The 24,884-nt window shown below is 38.0% G+C and overlaps 1 protein-coding gene across 8 annotated transcripts in view; it reads right to left on the reverse strand.

Moving 5' to 3' along the window:
* Positions 1–24,884, reverse strand: part of FGD4 (FYVE, RhoGEF and PH domain containing 4) — a 115,605-nt gene that overhangs the window by 6,150 nt on the left and 84,571 nt on the right. For 7 of the 8 annotated variants that reach the window (XM_030041014.2, XM_030041017.2, XM_030041018.2 and 4 more), the window contains 12 exons: positions 19,843–19,932; positions 17,632–17,777; positions 13,612–13,768; positions 12,345–12,483; positions 11,355–11,413; positions 10,487–10,633; positions 8,821–8,993; positions 5,982–6,012; positions 5,713–5,808; positions 5,183–5,308; positions 2,541–2,681; positions 171–311 (listed from right to left, as the gene is read on the reverse strand). In XM_030041014.2, the coding sequence (XP_029896874.1) occupies positions 171–311; positions 2,541–2,681; positions 5,183–5,308; positions 5,713–5,808; positions 5,982–6,012; positions 8,821–8,993; positions 10,487–10,633; positions 11,355–11,413; positions 12,345–12,483; positions 13,612–13,768; positions 17,632–17,777; positions 19,843–19,932 (1,446 nt within the window). Of the gene's footprint in view, positions 1–170; positions 312–2,540; positions 2,682–5,182; positions 5,309–5,712; positions 5,809–5,981; positions 6,013–8,820; positions 8,994–10,486; positions 10,634–11,354; positions 11,414–12,344; positions 12,484–13,611; positions 13,791–17,631; positions 17,778–19,842; positions 19,933–24,884 lie in introns of all 8 variants that reach the window. The other variant, XM_041129599.1, reaches the window with a different exon arrangement.

Genomic DNA, 24,884 nt, shown 5'->3' on the forward strand with positions numbered 1-24,884 from the left:
AGAAGTTCTTAATTAAGAACAGCCAACTAATCTGCCTGCTACCTCTCGTTTACTATACAGGTTGGTGAAAACACTTGGGTCTTTCCTCCATTCCCAAGCTATTTGACTTCTTTTCCTCAGATGTCAGTGACAATAATTACTAGAATCTTTTCCATTTCCTTTGTACATACCTGGGGAGCACCATACATGTACAGCACAAGAGCTTCCTGTTTAGGTATAACACACCACGCTTTCTGCCAGGGCTTTGATTTTTCCATGTACTGAAGAAAGCTACATATGACACTATTTCCAGAGACTTCCGCAGATTCAATCTAGGAGATAGTATAAAGCATAAAAATGAAAATAAACTTTCCTTAAATAGAGACTAAAAACATACAGAACAGAAAAGCAGAAATTCATCACCATTCATATCAAATCTTGGATAGCATCTGCAAAAGAGCTTGAGCAAATACCCAAATAAGATCACGAAGGACTGGATTTATGGAAAATATTTATATATTACATACATACAATCACAACGTGTACTCCCTTAACATGTGTAATCTGTTCCTTCTTTCATCAATAGTTTTTGATTTTACACTTCTAGATCACTCTAAATTTCATTTTGCCACAACAGCTAGCCTTTCTCTGTATCGTAGTACCTACAACAATGTCTGATTTCTAAAATAACATCATGTTAGGCATTGAAGTGCTACTAACTATCCAATATGACAACTACTCTATTTTGGCAGTCACAATATTATGACACGATCAGATGCAAACGGATTTCTAAGAATAACAAGAATGCAAGCGCTAATCCCAGAGAAAAAGATTAGGTGAATTGCTTAAAATCTGAAGAGAGAGTGACATGCTACTCATATTAAAAAGTGAATCTGAGAAGATCAGAAAGAACAGAAAATGATTATGTAGCAGTGCTACATATCAAGGTGTCGCGATTAGATGACTGGTCGGTCTGGACCAGGGAAGAGACACATAACACACATGGTGTGAGTGCCAACTCTGTCCTTTATTGCGCAGTTAATTCCTTTTATACTAACAACGGTAGGTGGGATTACTGATATGTCATAGGGAGGCGACGACTAGCCTTCTACCTTTCCGTGACATCGCGAGATCTTCCGAACGGTGTTCCCTACATCTCCCCCTCCTCATGTCCAACTAGCTCCCATTGGTTACACACACTATTCATGCACTGTCCACGCGTCCAGTTGCACTCAATGATTGGCTGCATCAACACTGCACACGCGCATAAACATAAAATATAACTGGTCATACTAACTAAACATACAAGACTTATCTCAGTCTAATTGGTTAAGATAAACTGCCGAATTGAGGTTGTTTGTGCCAAGTTCTCTTTATCGTGGAATATGCACCTGTGTTTTTCTAATTGGTATCTTTCTTATTTTTGTCTTCTTGTTTATTTTGTTTAAGGCCTTCTAAAGGTGTCTGGAATGCTCTTGTGACCATTAGCTAAATATGTTCCCACAACATGATTATATGTTAAAATTGGCTTGCATCAATTTTTTTCCTCTTCCAGTAGTGACGCCGTCTGTATGCTGCAACATGGTACCAACCACTCCGTTGTCATGAGATCTGGCATGCAGACAGGCGTTTCTAAGAGACTGTATAGCTTCTTCAGCTACCTTAAAAAAGCCATCATGTCAAGAAACAGCAGCCTCTTGACTATAAGGTAAGCTAGTGGAGTTCTGTTTGCCTTACTCTTTCTCATTTAAGAGTGTAGTCAAGCCAACATGGATTAAGAACTGTATATGGAATTACAATCTGTATCTTATTTTTGCCTTCTTTTTCTGTTGGTATTTAGGTTAAGGGTCAATCCTTCTCTACTACATCCCAAGATAAATATATGTCTTGACAAAGTTAGGATGATATTTCTCTAATGTATGTCATGTGTTTTAAAAGGGCCTATAAAGGGGGATTTAAGAAATGTGAAGGTTAATTGCAATTCTAAGATGCCTATTTCTCCCCCAATCACAAGAGAAACATGGTTCTTTATTGTCTGACTGAGACCTTGAATTTTTATATGTCAAAAGCTGAGAGCAACTTGATTTAAAGGTACATTGTATATACTGATCAAAACAGTATCTTACTATTCAGACTCTGAATAGCAAAATTCTCCCCCATTGCCATCTCCTCCATCCCCAGTTCTTTCAGTTTGGGTGTATGTTTTCAAGTGTCATTGTAGCAGCAGTGGGGTTTGTTGCTATGACAGCTTAAGTGCAGAAGAAGAAAACTGAAGATTTATACGGAAAGCTAATGTTTTATCACATTAACTGATGTAACTGGAACGAAGCAAACAAGCTCTAAGGTTCAAAATTCCCCCTTTAAAAAAAAGTTCTAAGAAGCAAAACAGTATCGTGAAAGATGAATGGTAAAAACTAAAATCTATTGGATGGGATGAATTTGGTCCACACACTTTATTTCTCAAACAGCAAACAGCCCTGCAAGAATGCTGCCATTTTTCACCTGCTGATTAGCCAAAACTGTTTCCAACTATGCACATATAGTATTTTTAAATTACATACCTCCAAGATGCCTTTCTTCTTCTTTTCTTCACTGTCTGTACAACCAATTATAACATGATAGCAGTCCTTACAGACTTTGTTCAATTTATTGCCATCATATTCGAGATGTGCCTTGTAATCAGAACATTTCCAGCAAACCACCTTAGAAACAAAAAAGATAACATACATATAAAATTTAAGTATTGACAAAACTTTACAGACACAGAATTGGATTAAAAATTAGTATTATTTTACCTACTTAGTAATATATTGTTTAATTATACAGAACAAGAAAGATAATGCCTTTATGACATGTCAGCAACAACTTAATTGAAAATAATGATTTTCCAAATTTGTGCCACTGCTTCTTAACTAGAAGTGCTTTTTATTATTTACCTGGTGGAACTTTGTACTTTGCACAAAATCACATTAGGCTTTCAATTTTATCTGTAGGTTAAAGTTAGGAATAGAATCAGAATATAGCACAAGCCGTGCTGCAGGAAGAAAATCCTCTGGTTACTTTAGATGCCAACCTGAAAAGGTACATTTACCATTTTGTTTTCTACATAACCTCAGAAATGTACAACTGAGATGCACTTTTAATGACAAAAAAAATTTAGTAAAATCAGAAACGGCTAATTTTTTAACCTGCTAATAGATATTAAATTTACAGTTTTCGAATCTGTTCATAAGTACACAGAATAAATAAACCAATATCACACTAATTTTTCTTCTCTCTCTCTCTCTCTAACTGAAATGCAAGAGAGAGCTGAGAGAAGTTCTTTCATTAGAAATGTTTTTCCACAGAACTACTCCTTCAGGTGAAAAACATGCCTTGCATAAAAAAATATGAATGTAGTTATCTCAAGAAAGAAAGGTACACAAATGGAATTGAACCACTAAAACACCTGAACAAAATTATATTGTGGACCAGGGCTCTGCAGTACTAATCTAGATCACTACCTTCAACTAGTATCTCTAGAGAATACTAGTTAAGTATTCCCAATTAGTCACTACTGGGAAGACACCATCACTGACCCAAATAAATTCTCATTTAAAAATGTTTTAAAATTAAAGTGCAAGGAGATGTGGTGGAACTACAATAGAAGGAAGTCGTTAGAAGACTAAACAAAACGTGGAATAAGAAGGAAGGGTGTGATCTTAAGATTAACAGAGGAGTTAAAACAGAATGATCTGGAAAAAAAACCCCAGATGACATCTGTATAATCAGTAATTCAGAGATTCTGAAAAAGTCTCTGGAGTCCTCCAAAGCACAAAAGTTGCACTGTGAATGCAGTAAGCCTTCATACCACATAAAAACATTATAAAGAAATCATACAAGAGAACCTGTAAGACAAAGATTAAACCTGGGCTTGCACTACCACCTGCTGGAGAAAGGTAGAGCTGCTGGATGGCAAGAAAAGTAAGAACAGTATGTTTGTTCATCTTCTAGTAATTTCTGAAAACTCTCAAGTCATATCACTATATCATAGTCATTTTAAAGAGGCATACGTGTGCTGGTTTTGGCTGGGGTAGGGTTAATTTTTCTTCCCAGTAGCTAGTATGGGGCTGTGTTTTGGATTTGTGCTGCAAACAGTGTTGATAACACAGGGATGTTTTCGTAACTGCTGAGCAGTGCTCACACAGAGCCAAGGGCTTTTCTGCTCCTCACCCCACCCCACCAGCGAGGAGGCTGGGGGGGCACAAGGAGTTGGGAGGGGACACAGCCGGGACAGCTGACCCCAACTGACCCAAGGGATATCCCACACCAGAGGACATCATGCCCAGCATATAAAGCTGGGGAAGAAGGAGGAAGGGGGGGACGTTCGGAGCGATGGCGTTTGTCTTCCCAAGTCACCGTTAGGCGTGCTGGAGCCCTGCTCTCCTGGAGATGGCTGAACACCTGCCTGCCCATGGGAAGTGGGGAATGAATTCCTTGGTTTGCTTTGATTGCATGCACAGCTTTTGCTTTACCCGTTAAACTGTCTTGATCTCAGCCCCTGAGTTTTCTCACTTTTACCCTTCCAATTCTCTCCCCCATCCCACCGGGGAGGAGTGAGCGAGCAGCTACACAGGGCTTAGTTGCCAGCTGGGGTTAAACTATGACAATATGTTACTGTAGCACCATACATGGAAAACAGCAGTACTACTCTCTCCCCTTTCTAACCTTCCCTCCTTCCCTGATGCTTCACGCATGTTCAGGCAGTTACGCACTGAACCCAGCTGGGAACAGCTCCAAGTCAATCCATTGAGAAAGTTTTAACTGCGGGTCTTTGTGGTCTTCTAGTGAAGAGGAGAGAGAAGGCAGCAGAATGGGAGGAGGAGGCAGCCAGTGCTGCCAGGGATAACGCTGGCTTACGCCAGTTTAACATGGTCTTGAAACTTGAGATCAGTGGCCACTCAGGAGTAACGGTGTAGTATGGCCAGGGGCTTGGGACATTTTACACAAAAATGCATCTTCCTCTGCTCTAAATTACTTCCAAATTTACCACGACAACTAAAGCAGACAGAGGATCCTTTGTGGTATGCTATCCACAGCTTCTGCTTCCAGCCACAAGCACAGCAACAAACTCCGCAGCATAACAAGCCCCCACCAGAAGTAGGTGCTTAGACCCATCCGCAAGCGTGCTCGCCGGCTACAGCAGCTGGGGTTTTGCACTTACGTGTCCACATGCTCGGCAGTGGTGCCTTCTCCTTGTCAGTGCATTAAAGGGCTCCTTGCATTTCATGCACATGGTTACTTCGTTGTCTCGTATCCACCTCGGTGCTCTCTTTCCAAGCTCAGCGTTCTGAAGGGGGGCAGGGGGAGGATGGGCGAATAAAAAGAGCCAGTATAAAAAGTTGTGCAATACTTTAAATAGAGAAAATAATTATTCTCTTCCTCTAGAAAGGAAATAGCAAAACACAGCTCCAGATGCATTTTGAAATCTATACAAGAAATAACAAAGAACCCAGTTAAAATCATTATGCATCACTGAAAGGGTACTCTGTTATGCATTTCAAGAAAAAAAAAGAGGCTTGTTTGTAAGATTTGGCATTATGAAGAAAAACAATTACCAATAAAATGACTACTTTGTAATTCCTCTGCTATAAGAATGATGAGCTTGAAAACAAAGTTTCTGCCAAACTTTTTCCAGTTATTGAAGAACAAAATGGGTACTAAGAAGGTTGCAAAGGAATAATGGCAACTTACAGAAACCTCAACAGGTATGTCTTCATATTCTTTAGCAATAGCGTTTCTGAAAGTTTCATTCCTCTGCTGAAAAGCTTCTATAGTATTCTGAAGGGCCTAAGGAAACAATGGAAACATTCTTCAAACATATTACATTTCAAACGGACTCTCTGCATTCTGATCTGTTACTGTTTAGCAGAGGGAAGCTACAGCCAGAAAATATTAATATTACTTTTTTGATTGCTTCAGTGAAAAAGTGTTTAGAAAATAAAGAATGTAGATGAATTTACCTTTATCCATTCTTCCTTATCTTGCTCAGAACTAAAAGAAATATTTGACACATTAGTCCAAAACTAGTTCAGGAAACATTATCTCACTATCAACAACTTCTTGCAAAAGCCAAGCTTCTGAAGTAATTCTCAGGAATTTAAATTTAAACAATACTAATTGTTAACTGTCCAACTTAAAATAAACAAAACAAAACAAACCAGAAAACAAAAGCAGACGTCAGGCTTCACAAGTTTGCAACCACTAAGCAGTGAATTCAAGTTGAAAGATAAATGTAAATGCATTTAAAGGTAGTAATAGTATTTGCATTATTAGACTTTTTTTTTTTTTTTCCTGAGAACAGGATGGAGAGGAAAATAGGACAATGCAAAGTTTAGGTGTAGGTGGTTTTTTTTCTCCTCTCATTTCATGCATTACTAAGTTCACATACTAACACATGTTTCTCCTGTGTATCTCTTACACCTTCCTCCCTCCCCAACAGAAGTAATTTCCTTGATGCTTTTTTGTTGTTGCTGTTGTTTAAAGTTGTCTACAGTGGCAAAAAGAGTCTCCAATTAAAAAAAAAGGAAAAATACATTTTAATATTATAAACCAAAGGCAGAAATTTCCCTTTTATGCATTACAGCAGATACAGATGACCTAACAGTAAGTACAGATCAGACACACAGACAAGGCAGAGATGAGAGAGGAAGCATATTCAACTCTGATCTTGTACGACAGTCTTGCCTTTAAAATACATCAGCAGGACTTTGACATTTAAATCTTTGGAAAGGCATCTTATATCAAAAGTAATAGTACTATTAGAAACTACTGGCTAGTGCTAGTAATGAAAACAGTTTATCTGCAAACTTTGTCAGAAAGATGAGAATTAACACCACAGTATATCTGGCTCTTTGAAAGTGGCCTCCTCCTTGGATAATGATGTGGAAAAAATCCTTCTGTAGCCATGCAAAATTTTATTTTTCTATGGATTGCTATGAAGGATGTGAAAGAGAGCTTTTACAACATCTCAGTAAAAATGGCTCCTCACATGATGTTTTGCAGTATTAGTACAATTTTTAAGCAGGTAGAATCCTAAACAAGTGTTTCCCCATCTTACCTACCATCTGCATACAAGGCAGAAGAAACCTGTCTAAACAGCCAAAATAATTCTCCCTACCTGCTTACATTAAAAAACAAAAGCTGAGCTATTAAATGTCATACCAGATCAGCAACCTCTCAAAGAAATAATCTACCAGCTGTTTAAAACCAGTGATTGAAAATGTACTGAAACAGTATTCTCAAAAATAAATAGAAGCCTACTAGTAAATAAAACCCCAAGGGTAAAATAAACATCACAATACTGTTAATATAAGCTCATGAATTAAGGACATTAAGGTATAGGGTACATGCAATACTCATACATAAATCAAGATTATTCTAATATAATTGAATAAGATCTTGTTCGGTACTTATTCCTTCACAATTTTGTACCGACTTAGTGCGTTCTAAAAATGTTCATAAAACAAAACATGAAAACATGTTCTTCTCACATCTAAAACAAACTAATGCAGTACACTTTAAATTACTGATAAGTCCAGAAAGTTGACAGAATAAACTTACTTTGTTGCAGCATTTTTCTTCCAATTAAAAAGCGCTTCACAAACGGTACAGCAAGATGCCATCTTTTACCATTGAAATGGACGTATGGTATGACAACTTGCCAAATACTTAGCAAGACATCATAGAGCAATTTATAGGAGATGGGATTGATAGCCAAAAACATGCCCCCAAAGTCTTGCAGAGCTTAGTGGAAAGCTTTTTCCTGTCATTTTTCAAAGTATGTATTTAGTTTCAAGTTCAGTGATAGTGTAGGTAAATTTTTATATGCTGTTGTATTTCTATACTCACTGCTGTTACTCTCATTACAAATTACAAGTTTTTTTCCATAAAGGAAAGTAGCTTGCAAGCTCGTTTGCTAGCAAGCTATGATTTGTTCCCAAATACACGTGTCAACACAGAACTGCATCCACCGTGGACATCCTCCTGCTTATTTAATCCTTGCCTCTCTGCAATAAAATCCTGACTGCTAAGAATAGGATCTTTAAGCAGGTCCAAAAGGAGAGGTGGAGCACCCCACTTTATTTGGAGTGGGGCAGTCTAGATGGGGAAGGCTTAGTCTAGGCAATGCAAAAAGCAGCAATGGGAAGGTAACCCAGCAAGAGGAGGATACAAGGACTAATAAGGAAAGCAGAAAAGTGCTAGTCAGAAGAGTGCAATTGGAGGAAAAGGAGTCAAGAACTAAAAGGAGCAGGGTAAGTTTGACACCTGGGACCAGAGGAAAACAAGTAGACTGGAAACAGGCCTGAGGAATGGAGGAAAGCAGGTGCCCATGTACCACTGCAGAAAACTATGTTCTGTGGACATAAACCCACCAGGGTGGAGAGTTTTGCTGGGTGGGCACACCCTGAGGTGAACGGGCTTATTTGTACCAAGGTGGCTCAGGTATCAGAGGCAGCAGCACTGCCCAGAGATTAACACACTCAGTGTCCCAAAACACTTAAGTCGGATGGATTGCCTTTGCATCAGTTAGGTATGCTGCTTGCAATTTTCCAGCCAGCCCATTCATAGCTATCTTAGGTATTTCTGCAAAGTAAGGCAATGCACTCACTATACACTGTAGATGCATCTTCTACTCCAAGAGATTCTTGGACTGACAGTTTATGATTTTTGGCAGCCTAGGCTATTTTCAAAACACTGATATTAAGATGAAGCCCGCTGCATCTTTCTCCAAATCTATTAGTCCAATCTTTTGTGTGTACATGTTTAATCCTCCAAAAACTAGATAAAAAGGCTGCTTACCTGGCCTGCAACTCCAGTGTTCGCTCTTTTCCAGACACTTGAAAAGTGTGTGGATATTCTTCATTATGAGTTTCTATAATCTTCATACCATCTATGCCGACTCTGGTTCGAACTGAGAACTTTGATCCTACCAGGCTGAATTTGGGGACGCAGTAGAGCAACATATTGTTAAACTGGGGAAAAAATAAACACATGGCTTTGCATTAACAAAAACACAGATACAGCCACGGTTTCTACCGAGAGCTGGAAAATATTGCAAAGCTAGACTTAGTGGGTGAGAAAGGAGGTGCTTTCCTCCTCAGTTGATATACAAGAAGACCGAAGTTCTAATGCAAGACAATGTCTTTTTCTTATTTGTTTAAAATAAGATTAAAGGACAGCTTCAGTGGATATAAGAATAATTGCTCTGTACACGTAGCAGTCTTCATAGCATTTATTATCAACTGTACTCAGACTGGGTATTTTATACCACTGTAAACCTTTCGTTAGAAAAACCCATTCTTATGTCCCAATTCTGCAAAACCTACTCTAAAGTGCAGAACAAGAACTCTTTTCTTCAGTGTATACATTTGTATTTACTCTGTACCAAAACCATTTGGTTTTGTAGAAGTTGTAACTAATATTATTTGAGGACATAAGTTGTCTTTTCTCCAAGACAGAAGAACATTCTTAGAGTTTTTATTCACTGAAACCCTCGATATCACAGGAAAAAAAAAAACCAAACAAAAAACCATGAGCAAGACAAAGATATATTCCTTTATTAAAGATTAGAACTTTAAATAATGTTTAAATGTCTAACGGCCCAGCCTAGAAGCAGTTATTAAATCAGATCTATAGTGTTTTAATTTTCTCACATTTTTCCCCTCACATTCTTCTCAAAATTAATTATTAAAAAGAGAAACTCACTTCAGTCAAATCCTATTTCATAGAAATCCTGTCTAGCCTATTGCCTAGTCTATATCACAGATGCAGCACATTTGAACTTGTCTCCTCTCATATGAGGCGCACATCATTTTAATCAGCTGTCTAGCCCCATTTGAGGCGTTACTATTCAATGATTTCTCCTTTTGTTTGAAGCACAGATAAGCAGGAGTTGTGCCTCAACAACCCGTTACTAGTCTTTATTAACCAGAAGATATGCAATGCCAGAGGCGCATAAGCAAAAATGTATTAGCAATTTTTAATGCATGGAAGCAATGAACTACATCAAACCTTTTCCAAGGGAGTTACAAGGGAGCATGGCTGTAGTTTGTTAGTTCCAATACAGGACACAGGCACCTGACAAGAGGATGACCTGCGACGATAACAAGCTCCCACAGGACCATGAGGCTTACAATCTGTCAGGACTAAAATCCTAAGCTTTTACATTTCAGTTTCATGAGAATGTCAAAGTTCTTGTGCTCCAGGACCTGCATTTATAATCAGCAGCCACTTATTTAAACGTGAGTTGCTGGACACTGGTTCCATTTATCTAAAACCATGTATTCTGTTCTAAACGGTGTTTTCAAGCCTTTCTGTAAGCAGTATAAGGTTTACTCATGCTCTAATATCACTAGTGGAAAGGCAGTGACATCAACTAGAGAGGATTTCTCTCTCTCTTTGGTAGTTCTTTCAAGTCCAGAAAGGTGATACAGCCACTCCTGCAAACACAGGCTACCATACTTACTAGGAAAAGATACCGTTCTTGAGCAGACGTATTGCGAGCAGCAAGTTTAAGGATCTGTCCTTCTTTTATCAGTTCATTTGAAGGGTTCACAATGTCTTCCTCTTCTCCCAGCATCTCATATATCTCTAACAATTTCTTTAGATTCTCCTTCACAGTGAAAATACAGTTATAAAACTTATTAATTAAAAGCACAGATCTTTAAGCATGTTTAAATGAAATGATGGGAGTTTGCATAAGTCTGGAGAAGGTTAGCTGTGAAAAATATGTCTACACCCGGTATGTATAGTCAGCCATACAGATTGATTAATTTGGTTGATACACTAACAAGTACTTTTAGAAATGTTATCTCCTTTGTAATTTTACAAATGCAGTTATACATACGGCCTGCATTATTTCTTCTCCAAAATAGAATCATAGACTTGTTTAGGTTGGAAAAGACCTTTAAGGTCATGGAGTCCAACCATCAACCCAACACCACCATGCCCACTAAACTAAAATATCTCACATACTTAACAAAGTATCTATCATGCCAGCCCAATATGGTAGAGAAACAGTAAATACTCTTTACAAACATTATCCTTCCCACTGACAGAAACAGACGAAACAAGGTTAAGAGTCCAGCGCAGTATCAGCTACTCGAGCCAGGAGAGGAACCCAGTCTGTCCCATTTTCCACTCGAGAGAATTAAGTGCAATGCCGGATTTTCTCTATCATTCCTGGAGCTGTATAAATACATTAAGTAGGAGCAATCACTTGGACCCAGGAAACCCATTTTTGCCATTTTAGGGAAGATTTGCAATTCACACTCCTAGCTTCACCAAATACTCAAATACATTAAAAAGTGAACAGGAAAACAAGGATCATTTACCATTTTTCTTATTGCACTATTCGAGTGACTTGCTGCAGTGGATATAATTTCCAGGGACTCTAGACAGAAGAAAAAGAAAAAAGTAAAACCAAAAAACTGCATTTTTACATATTTATATATTACACAGAACAAAAAATGGATCATTCTACAAAATTGTAATTTTTATGTAAATTACACACTACAATAAATTTCTTAAACTATCAATAAAAAGTAACCAAGGCAAAGTGGAAAGCATAAGGAAGTCAGCTACAAAATAGAAATTATGATCTGGAAAGATCAGAAGAGAATTATTGCAGATTACTTTAGAGCTTCAGCACTTAGAATCACATTTTTTGTGACATGAACAGTCATGGTTCTCTCCCCTCTTTTCTCAAAGTGGTCCAGAATGTGAAACTATATTTTTTAGTTGAAACAACTCGTATTACAAATATTTGCAGTAATAGTACTCACAATGAAATATTTGCAAAAAATTATCTGGCAAGTAATTTTGAATAATCCATGGAAATATCTTGAACTGTTCTTGTGTAAATACAGAGAAGAATAAATTTTAAAATGGGCTGTTCTTTTTCCCTACAGGAACTTAAAAATACAATAATGAGTCTAATGCCACTTTTTTACAAATAACAGACATGCATTCCAAATGTGCATAAAGCAAACCAAAAAGCCAACAAATCCAAAAAACCACAGAAAAACCACAACCCCCGATCATCCACAAAGCAAAGAACTCAAAACCTGTGTGCAAAAACTAAAGCAAAACTTTTGTGTTCCAGGAGGAGAATACTAAAGGCTTTATAGGTTTTATATTAACTTCATCCAGTATTCAAACAGATTTTTTTGCAAAGAATCCTACAACTACACTGAAGAAATTCTATCATTCTTTTCAGAGGGACTTTGCTTTCTCACTTTATTTTTCCTGAAAATAGCTTTAATTTACAGTATCCTCTTACTAATATCTTATTACAGCTCTTTTAATGGCTAGAAGATATTTACTTTCAGCATCTTTCCAGTCTAGAGAATCCTGAGGCAATTTCCTTAGGTAGTCCTTTAGAAGCATCTCGTAGCGTGGAATGCGTTGTACTGGTTCTAGCATGTGATGTTGCAATGTCAAATTTCCACACACTTTTTCCTTCTAAAAAATTGTAAACATATTTCAATGTAGTAGGCAAAAATGTTATTAGGATATAGTAAAATAAAAGTTATGATTGATAAAAGATAAATAATGTATTTTGAAACATGCATGATAGACCTTCTGAAAGAAAATAGAACTACTTTACCGAACCAAATAATTAGAAATTCTTCCCTAAAAATAATTGTAAAAAGAGTTTTCTAAGTATCCAGTAGAATTCACAAATAAAAGTCCTACCAAAAAACCCTCCCAAACTCCAGTGTATTTTAACTTAGTTTTGGAATAACTCAGAAAGAAGAACTACAACTGAATTAGTAAGAACAGTTCATGACCACGTATTAGAAAACAATTCTTAAAATATACCTTTACAGCACATTTATCTATCTGAGAAGGGATTGCTTTCTTGTGTGTGACCCCCCTTAGAAGTGTTTTAGGATGCATATTCATTTTCATAATCTTAGATGCAAGTAAAAGATTACATTAAAATACACATAGTTGTCTTCCCTGGCTTGGAATCACAAGACCCTACAGAGCAGTAAAATTTAAGCAGAAATACCTTATCCTGTTTCTAGCTGCTCAGCCTGCAGCAGGAAGACCCATACCTGCCAATTCACAGAGAAACCTACAGGGAGCACTAGAGGGTATAAAACGCACCTTAGAAAAGAATGGTACATTGCTTAGCTGTTAAGCTTTCTTCACCTTTTGTGGCTCAGCATTTAGGATTATATACTTACTTCCAAAGTGTAGTGCTCTGCATAACAGCACTTGGTGTGAGCCAACAGAGTACTTATGGCTTCAGTGCAAGGATCTACAGTTGCACTGATAGGTCACTTTATCCTAAAACTGTATTCACTTTTGGTATCCACAACAAAATGTATTTTTTTAGTCTTCTCATGTTTCAACCCTTATACTTTGGTCCTCTATTTTGCAGTGGAAAGTCTGGATTTGTGTGGGTATTTGTGCACATATGGAGGGAGAAAGAGAAGAAACAGAATGCAGTGTGAAGTGGACAAACCCAACAACCCTTAATTCTAAGGGATTTGGTATTTAATTTTCTCTTTAATCCTTTTTTCACCCACAAACCTACATATTTTTATATATGCTTGTATTACTTGGAGATGTCCCCATTACCTGAATATCTTGAATAATGAATTTGAATTGAGGTGACCGTTCAGTCCACGTTTTCACCAATTCCATTGCATTATCAAAATTCTTCACATACTCTCCATACATCTTGAGGAAAGGAGCTAACTTTTGCAGAATATCTCCAATTCTGGGGGTGGTAGTCCTGCAAAGTAAGAGGGCGGAATCTCAGAGCAAACAGGAAAGAAAAAAAGTCACACAAGGTTATAAAATGGTTTCAAACGTTTAATAGAGAATCCTTCTGTTAGGGATCACCTCATATAGAGTTCCAACGTAACAATTAAAATTGACCAGAATTAACATAGAAAGAGTGTTTGTATCTTCTTTGATGATGTATAAGCATTATAGGTCACGTAGAGCACTAAAGAAAGAAAAGCTATCCATAATGAAAATCTTGAAAGGTTTTGTTTAGAAAACATGGCCTAATTTATTTTATTTGCAGTTCCTTAAAACTACATTATCTTCTTCTGACCATACTTTACCCTCTAAATATCTAACCTGTGGTTTTGTTTGAGGACTAAATCCATACTGTACAGCTTCCCTTCTGTGCCTTATATAAATACATGTATTTTCAACTTTTAAAAATCATTATTTATCTAAGAAAACCTATGAAGTAGAGAGAAACCCTTGGGTTCCACTCTTTTGTGAGACCTTTCCCACATCTTCATACTGATAGCATCTTCAAATAAAACAGAGTAGTAAAGAAATTGATGGAGAGGCAGAGAGAAGCTGCACTCTCGACGCACACAAAGAAAGCGGAACGGCACACATGCATCTCCGAGAACTACAATACGAAACACGTTTCACATTTCATTTTCAAGGACAGACTCAGCAACTGTATCAGTATCTCTGGATTTCTGAAAGTCTGAAATCAATGTTGTGGTACTGGTCTAAAGTGAAGGAATCTACTGCAATTTAGCAGTCTACTGCAACACACCACTTCTCCAAGAGAAAAGCTGTGCAGAAGGGAAAAGTTGTTTGAATAGTGAATATTGCCAGGACTGGCAAGCGCTGGTCCAGCTCCAGCTGCCTCTGGGGGGGCAGAGGGTACTCGTGTAAGACCTGGCAGAGGTCTGAGCTACTGCTGGGCCTGGCAACTAGAGAAGGGGACAAGACAGAGTGGGAAGTGGGTCTCTGAAATCACCGAGGCTCTCCACCCTTAATTAGCTTCACGTATTTGTTCAACCACTCTACATATGCAAGCAGACACATACACTTTCAAAGGCAAGATAACAATTTAAAACAAAAACCCTCTGCTTTGATTCTCTGAATGCTATTTCCTTGGGTTGTCATTTTATTGCAATGCAGCATACTTTTAAACTGAAAATAAAATACGAATCATGCCAATTCCAACAGAACCAAAGAAATTATGAACACATTCCTAAAGGTCACCAGAAAAAATACACAGACATTGAAGTTTTCTGATAACTCTAACAGATAAGTAATTATAAAACTTTGCAATTAAACAAAAAGTTGAAGCAGAAAAGACTGTGGCAATCCTTCGTATCTAAAGAAACTGGCACAAAGAAAGAATACTTCTACTTAACTGTTTCAGAACCATTACTAGACAGACATTAAAAGAAAATGTTAAAACTTTTATAAACGAAGAAGTAGGAACAGTTTGCTACGCCTGCTCCTTGGATACCTACAGCAGCTCATTTACACAGAGTGCTGCAATTTCACTGTCTCTGAAGGTAAAAAAAAATTTCACAACTACTTTTCATGCAAGGCCTTTTTAAGTCCAAAGACTGAGGCTGTAACACCACAAATTTGTCATCATTTCAGGTAAGAAAGACAAGATCCACGTTACACAAAGAGCTCTGAAAGAATAGGAAAGACAGTGAAAGTTGAAGAAAGCGGAACCTTCTGAGAGCAGCATCCTCCCTTGAGGGACTAACAAGTAACTAGTTCATCTTGCTCAAACACTATGCACCATGAGCCAAAATATAATGCTGTCAGGTCCAGGACAGTTCCTGTTCTCTTGGATAGAGAGATCAGAAAGAGAACTATTACCATGGACCCAAATCAGCACTGCACTATTGCCAGACAACACAGATAGCATCATTATATGGTCAAGAAATAGGACTTCACATTGTAACGCAGGTCCAGAAACACTTTGTATTTCTGTGTTATCAGACCACAACAGTATTCACATTTGCATTCTAAAAGCTCAAACATGAAATCACTGACTTAATAATCATGATTTGTAGCATCTCATTTAAAACTATCATGGCTACAACAAAAGTAAGCAAAGGTCTATAAAAATCCCAGCACAGCAAAGGTGACTACAGAACGACTGCTTTCTCTTCCAATACCTAAGCTAACAGGCATCCAACAAAACTGAAAGTTTCAGTTTCAAAGCAAAACAAATCATATGAGTAGGTCAGCTCTGTAATTGCCACACATTCCAAAACTTTGTGTTGAAAGAGTGAAATAATTTCTTCACCACCACTCCCCACCCCGAGCCTATCACACTGTGTTCTTAATATTCTTCCCGAGGTATCTGCTACTGGTCATCTTCGGGTACAAAAGACAGAGTTAGATGGGTATTTTATTTGATGTGGGATCACTGTTATGCTCTGTTATGCTCTTTTCATGGGAAATATATTGCAACAAGGCTGTTTCCGGTGTTTTCAAGCCATATGTTGTAAAAGAGATATTCAGCTCCAGCTGTTGCTCAAGTCATTCAAAATGCAACTGCCAGACAATTTCATTTCCACCAGATAAGCTTAGATTCACACTGCATTTTCTGCTAAAAAAGAAGAATCTGCCTCTTATCTGCTTTCCCAGTTTCAAAAGCTATATATTTTTACCTTAAGTTTTCAAAACAAACCACAACTCGGGGAAAGTGTCAGCAATTTTTATCCAGCTATCTTTATTAGAAACAAAAGAACAATAGAAGAGCTACATAAACCTACCAACAGAACATACTTAAGTATTTTCTATGTCCACTTAAGGGAACTGCTGAGGAAAGTGAACTTTCTATCTGGCAGAAGCTGTTTTTTCAAACACTGGTGATGGAGACAGAAAATTACCCCAGATTTTTCTTTCAGCAATGATCAGAAATTGTTCTCTTCAACAGCACCCTTTCTTCTAACTCCTTCCAAAAGCAAAATGTTGTAAGGAAATTTAAACAAGCTGTCTCAGGTACAGCACAGAGGTTGTTTCCAAGCAATGTGGGAAAGATAATATCCTTACGATGCAATTTATTAGTTTTGCACTAACAAAGTTCATCTGCAAAAGCACTTTTCAACCTTTGAAGTATATAATTATACACACATTATGAGTGTGTAATTTAGCATTTTGCAAATACCTAAGGTAATGCAACCCATCCTCTGTGCTCTGTAAACTGTCTAGAGCAAAATTTTAAGAGTACATCACAAATTTAATTTCAAATATATACAGCACTGACGTAATGTAGCGTAAACTGCTTTTTAAACAACGTTAGACTAAGTTAAACTCCACCTTTCATGAATATGCACTCTATTTTAATCCAGGCATTCATATTTCCTATCAGATTTTTTTTCAATTAATCAGAAGAAAAGAGTGGATTTACCTTACATGGTCATTTTGCAAGGAACATAATTTAAGGTGTAAACTTTGCTACATTCCGTGATGCTTAGGTTCTATGTACTTTCTTGCACTACAGACTATACAGGGCTACCAGATGTTTGTGCATGGGAACTATTCGATTTTAATAGAATAATAGTGCAATCAATTCACCAGGTAGCGCAATTTCAGTCTGAACCTCTAATTCAGCAAGGCATCTAATCATGAGTAATGTCACTGGCTTCAGCGAGATACATGTCCTTTATTTTGAGCAAATGATGCAAGTCCTCTACTGAGTCAGATCCTGATGAAGAGGGGAAGAGCAGATGTTCTCCTACCCACACTACTTCCTGGGCTGGGAGCACTTCATTACGAAGGTACCTTCCCTACCTCAACCCTCTGACAGAGTTTCTACAGACGCAGTTTTAGTAGTATTTTAGCCAGTGAATCACCTCTTACCATTCTTGCATTCTTTTCTCAAGTTCTGGAAGTAAGAATTTACTGTGGAAGGCATTTATTGATGAGATGTTAGAAAAGATTTTGTTAATCACTTCAGCTGGAAATGAACCTCTGTTGGCTTCCTCAAGGAGTCTGGAATAGAATACCTGCAATACAGAAAAAGAGCCCCAAACCTATCAGCCCATTATCTTTAATCAATGGAAGACCACCTATCTACCCCTCCGACCGAGGCAAGATTCATATTTAGTAAAATAGACAGGTAATGACAAACTCATTTATTGTCTTTCCCTCACCAGAAGTTAAAAGCTTCTCCTCCCCTTACACCCAACTTTTTTTCTTGTGAGCCAGGAAAGCACTGCAGGCAGAGCAGACGTAAGGAAAGCCAAACTGAAGTAGTGCCATTTTGAATTGACTCCAGGCACCTTGACTGTTTTAACAGCTAGATCATCTCAGCTTTCCCAGTCTTCCAGTTGTATTTTCCACTCTTGCTTTCTTTTCAGTTAGCATGATGTCTGATCACCATTAGCCCAACCACTCTCCTTTTATGCTGTATCCCCTTATCCTTTTGAAATCAAAGTAGTTGGCAGACTATGAGCGGTCCCCACATACCATTTAAAACACAAAAGGGGACCAGTTCTGAGTGGACTCTACTATAGTCTCTCTAAAAAAATACTCTTTCCCCATCAGCAGGCTTTACCTGACTAGATGCAGCTACAAAATGGCTAGAGACATGTGCAGCTGTTAACGTGCACACCACATAAGACAGTGCTTATGGGGAGCTGTGGTCCCTTTATCTCCCTCTCCCATGCTTGACCAGACTGCATCTCCCTAGAAAGGGCTTCAGAAGTTTGGGTAAGCACTTGGGAAAGAAGAAAAAAGTCTGAAGACAGGAACTTTGATAATCCCAACTGAGACAGCAAAAGTGTCTTAAAAGGAAAAAAGGCATATACTTTCACATATACTTTAAAACATGCTCACTTTGCTGCATCTCCGAGAGGACAGCTAGTTAATTTTGACAAGTTACTTTGAAGAGTATAATAGTTACATAACTTTTTAACCAAGTTTAGAAACGTAAGAGTTGCTTCCCCGTCTTCCACTTTCCTCTCATGAGCAGCAGTTGAGCAGCTGTGCTCGAAACTAATTTTTCAGAACTCTGTCCAGTTAATATTTGGAAAACAGGCATAGGAGTAATGCACTTAGGATCGCGTCAAGGAAAATAATTGACCCACCAGAAAAAACTATGAATGAAGTAAACATTTTCCTTTTTTATTTTTAAACTTCTCTAAATCAAAGCTCTTTTTTCTGCAATATTTTGTCTTTCAAAACACACCATATATCCATCCCAATGTGGGTCTACTAGGTAAATCCACTTTCATGAGGACAATTACTTAGATCCCCAAGTAGCCTGAACAATTATTGTTATCAGTTGAGACTATTTACTTTTCATCAAGTGTTTTTAGAAGACGTACGCATTAGACCTGAGAAATTTAAACAACGATGTCTGAGAAAAATATCACGGAGTAAGGCAATGCAAAGCTATAGGTATCCAGGTAAAATGGATATAAGTGTTATGTGAGAAAGTAAACACAAATTAAAAAGGAAAATACTCAAGAAGTACAGACTTTCACATTTAAGAAATATATATCAGTTTGATTCTACAGAGCACAAGAATTCAGTCCTTTCATTGCAAGAAGAGTAATTTCTGTTCACTTCAATAGGATTTAGTCTAAACGTATAGTGGGAAAATAAGGGATATACAGTTTAAAATGGGCATCTTCCTAGGTTCTTTGGCACTAAAGAAAAATTCTGATGAGGTGGCTCAAATTTGAAAGATTTAGTAATTTTCTAGTGGGTGGGCAATTTCAGTATTATAAAACGATACCCTTCTCCATTTCACCAGAAGCCAAGAAATTGTTATACATCCTCTTTGTTGGAAGGGCTACCGGTATGCACTGCTATTGCTTATGGTGACATCTACACGCACAGAACATATTGCATTAATATCCACAAAATTCTAATATTTTTTAAAATGTAGCGTTCTTTAAATAGAAACACAGGCAAAGTTATGTGGCAAAAGCAAATGACTGACTGGAAAAGTCAGCGAAATGTGAAAAACACCCTACCTCTTATGTAATTTATATAGACACTTATGCATAGCCATTCAAGTGAGTTCAAGGCAAGACAATAAAAACAAATTCAAGAAAAATGTACCCCATCTAGGAGGTCAAGTCGGCTAACGTAGGCTTTTTCTGTTTGCAGAAGTTCACTGGCAATTTTGTGACGTTTCTGTTCATCTGTCTCCTGGAGGAAAATAAGAAGAGCTCTTAGGATACTGGAGAAAACATAATGTAATACTAAAAAAATGTCGAAAAGACATATGATTTCCTTACAGTCCAAAAAGCAACTGAAATCCAAGTTTTACATTTAGTAATAGACACCCCATTTTGAAAAATACATACTTTCCAGCAGTTTAATCAACAAATACAGAAGTCAAAGAAGGATAAAAATCAAACTGCAGAGCAAAACTCAAAGCCTAAAACATTTAATATTTCCCAGTTGGTACAGGGATCTTTGCCAGAGCACCAGCTCCCTGCTTAACGGATCAGCTCACATCCTGGTAATCGAGTACCACTGACCTTTCAGAGCTGGAAGAACTGATTTGCAGAGTAAGAGGGAACAGATGGGATTAGTCGGTGTTCGCCCCCGCCCCCCGTTTCAAAAGTTATTTGAACTGCATGTTCTTTGCATCACAGAATTGTTGAAAAATACCACACAAAATGTTTTATGTTCATCAATACACTCATTGCTGATTAACTGTTGATGCAATTAGAGGACTCCTTTGCTAGGTCTTTATGTAAGTCACTTTTATTTCTTAAGGGAAGTTTTCACTTTAAAGTCTTTCATTCCACAAAATATATTTCTGATTCTTCTGCTGAACAGAAACTTAAAACATTCATTCAAATTTCAATATTAAACTAAATGTTAGAGTATAAAATTATGAGCTGCTATGAGAAGTTACTTCAAAACAAACAATGAAAGGACAGCCTTCTACAGTACTAGAACACTAGAGAAATGCCTCATGCTCACAAATGTCATGTTCAACAAAATGACACTTCCATTACAAGATTTTTTTCTTCCAGATCTAGTGCTAGCGCTGAAAAGTGTTCACATCTAACGACATCCAGTCTTTCCTAAGTAAATGGCAGTCTTATCATGGTGCTTATGGGAAAGTAATGGTTTTCTAGACAAACCATAGAAAGTCTTCATAAAGAAAAATAAAGAGGAGAGCTTGAAAGAGTTATTTCTGATTTCAGACTGCACACTGCTTCCCACAAGACTATGATAAACATTTGCAAGTACATTTATAAAGATGGTTTGCAGAATACTGAATGCTAAAGTACAGTCTTTTCATTTAAAGGACTTCAGTGCCTTTTTTCCCTTTTCAGTATTCAATAAGTATTCCAAATTTGAACACATTTCAATTTTAATCTGCAGTGTTAACAGTCACACTGCTACACGGCAAGCCTCCTCCCTAAATACAGGCTTTCAATAGTGACTTCAAAGCTGTTCATTAAATCTGTTTAAATCAGCATAGCAACCACAGTAACCTACAGAATAGCATTTTAAGTGCTGTCAAGAGACATTGCAGGGAGCTGGAGGATTAGCTATTACAGCTACAGCATACCGTTTAGTGCAGCCATTTACAAGGGATCTCACATGTGGACTTGAGGCACAAAACCACAAGGCTACTGGTTCCTCAGCAATTTTATTTTGGTTTCTCTCCCCAAAACCCCACTTTGTCCCTGAAGCACAGCTACAGAACCAATCTGCAATTTTCAGAAGACTACTTGAACTAATTAAGAGAGGGGAAAATCATGCATAGCAGACTCAAAAATACCACACAAAATAAGCAATCCAGAAAAAGCATTTAATCCTCACTCCTCAATCCCTCTTACTCTCCCACCATACTCTTACCCCAGCTTTCCCATCCTCTCAGTATCAACCTTACAAATCTTCCTAATTTTTAAACCTCAGTCTCCTTTCTATATCAATCGCACTACCTGACACAGGAATCTTCTATGTGGGAAAAAAACCCCACACCACTGATAAGTTATCTTTTAATCAGTGGCACGTTCTTATTCCAGCATAAGGACGTCCACCTATAGGGCTATACCAGTGCAAGAATAAAATTGTATCGCTAGTTTCCTTTTAGGGAAGACCTCAGTTTCCCACCTCACCATCTCAGTATCTGCCCATGTTACATGAACGCCCAGCTGCGTTTTCTACTACTAGCTCCATCCTCCTCACTACTCATTCACCCACTTCAGTGTCTTATATCTAAAGAAAAGCACCTGGTTTCCACAAGGTCACTCCAGTTTCCTTCCCGTCACAAACAACAGGTCATGGGTTATTTTGTGAATTGTGGCATCTGTCTCCTGAGGAGCTTTTCTTGATGGAAGTGGCGGCCACTGGTCCTGAGCACACGGGGTGAATTTGGACCAGATGCATGGGTGGACACATGAGTCCTGGCCACGCCATGCTACGCAGCAAGGCACATTTGGTGGAAAGACTCACCGTTGTGCAAAGCCAGTGCTGCAGCTGGCGTACATGGGTGTGTATACAGATATATATTTCTTTTCTGCTTTCAGGGAATTCCTTCGCAGCCATCCCAGCTCCGCCAGGCGCACACCACACCGTGCTGCACCTCTAGCTGCACCTTTACCCCCAGCTGCCCACCCACCCCCACCTTGAAGCAGGCTCGCGGGGAGCAGCCAAGCTATGGGCTCGGGGCAGGCAGAGAGCCCAAGAAGGGGCTCAGCTTCTGCAGACCCAAGTTTGGCTATTCCAAATAGCAGGAAGCAACTCTTACAACATAATTTGGAAAGAAATCCTGAATGATGTTTGTGACAGTGAGAATGACACAGAGCCATTCGTTACTAGAGCTTCAACAAAAGAGCCTTAAAAAACCTCGTAGAGATAATGGAAGAAAATTCTTAAAAGAAAAATCTTTAAAAACCATGGAAAACATTAAGTTAGCATTCAACTTCTGAGAACGTCAATGCTTCTCTAAAGAACTACTGTATCAAATCTAATCATTAACAGTAAAAGGGAATTTTAATTCTCTTTCAAGTTACAAGTTAAGCTTTATTTTCACAGGATATAACTGTAAATGCATACATCTCTTCTCACAAGTAGGATAAGATAATAGAAATGAAACTATACCTAACAACATGATAGTGATGCTGAATATTATTCACTCCTATTTAGGTGTAGCCCTTGCCCCAAGGGCTTTGCAGTAATATATTAAGCAACACAGATGGGGTGAGAGATATAGAGTATGAACAAATATCATTCAATCCATGTTGTGCTTGTCTGTTTGTAATGCTGAGTTTGGTCTCAAGTAAGAACGGGGATTTTCTCTTCTAAAACCATTCATGTCATAGCTGCTTCATGATCCAAAGCTTTCTTCCCTAAGTATTGGGAATATAAATGTAAATTTGCAGCAGAATTTAAGATTTCCTTTAATCTCTTGAGTCCTCAGTTTCTGAAATCAAGGGAAGCGCTAAGTTGTGCAAGACCTGCAATGAAAATCCTGAGTGCTACCATCAGTGTCTGGCATATTAACTCTATGCAATGGTCTATTGCACAAATGATGGGTGAGTTTCTTGCACAGCAACCAAGAAAAGCAGTAAAGATCCTGGTACCCCTAATGAAGTGATTCTTCTCAAGAGGATTTCCACGTTTATATTGGGTGCTAAAGATACACAGCTTTGTTTACGATTTACTATTGCTGAAGAAGACCATTAAATTGTAGAACCAGGAAGAAACTGGTAGAAGCTCTCAAGTGTTGCAACAGTAAAAGATTTCTTGGCAGAAAGTTAACTTTGCAACAAAGTTTCACCCTATTTAAATCAAAACTTACACCTTACATTTACAAATACACATCTCCACCAGGTTTTGCATCTGAAACATCAGAGCCTCCAACATTGCCATTGAGAGAAGACATCAAGTAAGGACTTTAATAAAGATGCACAATGGATTCTTCTCCATCTGTGGCATGCATGCAGTCTATATCCCCATTTCCTACCAGTCTCACAACAAATACCAAAGCATTTGTCTCCTTGTCTTCAGTTAGCTCTAGCAGCAGACTTCTCACAAGATGTTATTCAGGAAGTTAATTGATTGGGGTGTTCTTGTACTATTCAGCCACCACGTTTTAGGCAAACCAACTTTTATGACAGAAGGTGCTTCTGCTGCAAGGCAAGAAACTTTTCATTTTTAATTGTCTTTTTGCTTGTGATATTTGTGGTTTGTGACTATCTAATTCAGTAAATAAGAAAAATAAAGCATACTCTACTTTGGTCATTTGGGGAAAACGTTTCAGAACACTGCCAAATCTAGTGAGTTTCGCCTCAACTTTTCCAGAATCTCCAACAATAATCTGACTTTAGTCAGATCTATAGTCGTAAAGGGAAAAAAATAATTGTAAAAGCAACATTATTTCAAAATAAGCTTTCTTTTCCGAGTCTAAAAAGTAATATCTGCTCTAGTTTTGCACCATTCCCCAATTTAATTCACTGTTTCCAGCAGTGGACTTGGTTTACTTCTGCTGTACATGTATGCATTTACAAAGAGATAGCATCACTTTTCTCTCTTCCCTGAATTAGGAAATATGGCATGCAAGAGACAAAGAAGATACTTTGCATCAGTATCAAAATACATATATCAGATGCATAATTTAAAGTTTGTCTATGACTCACATGCATCTGCTCCTATTGCTTTTACTCAATTGTACCTACACTTGCTTAATTAAAAAGGGCAGAAGAGTGCTGTTAGTCTGTGCAATGCAACTTCAACTGGACTGCATCCCAGTTTTAAGATTCTTTACTAAGTGGGTGCTTAGCAGAATCACAGAATGTCTAAATGCTCTTACTTCTTCCCAATGCCTGCCTGGATGCAGAAACAGCTTAAAGCTCTACCAGACCTCTCCTGTTCCTCATCACCCTCCCCCTATTCCAGACAGCATGGCAGCAGCTACTTAGACCTCCACAGGGCTGATTTCAATCTCTAGGTTGCATTAACCCAAACTAAATCAGGGTTTGATTTTGTACAGCATGGCCCTTAGATCAGTCTGTGGTAGACATGCTTCTCAACCTCACTAGACTAAAGGGGATGTCCTTGTATCGCAAGCAAGCTGGTATCTCACGAAGTGCTGCTGTGACCCACTTCAGTTTTACAGATGCAGTTCGCCG

This window comes from Aquila chrysaetos, chromosome 17, assembly GCF_900496995.4.
Source record: "Aquila chrysaetos chrysaetos chromosome 17, bAquChr1.4, whole genome shotgun sequence".
Classification (NCBI taxonomy): domain Eukaryota; kingdom Metazoa; phylum Chordata; class Aves; order Accipitriformes; family Accipitridae; genus Aquila; species Aquila chrysaetos.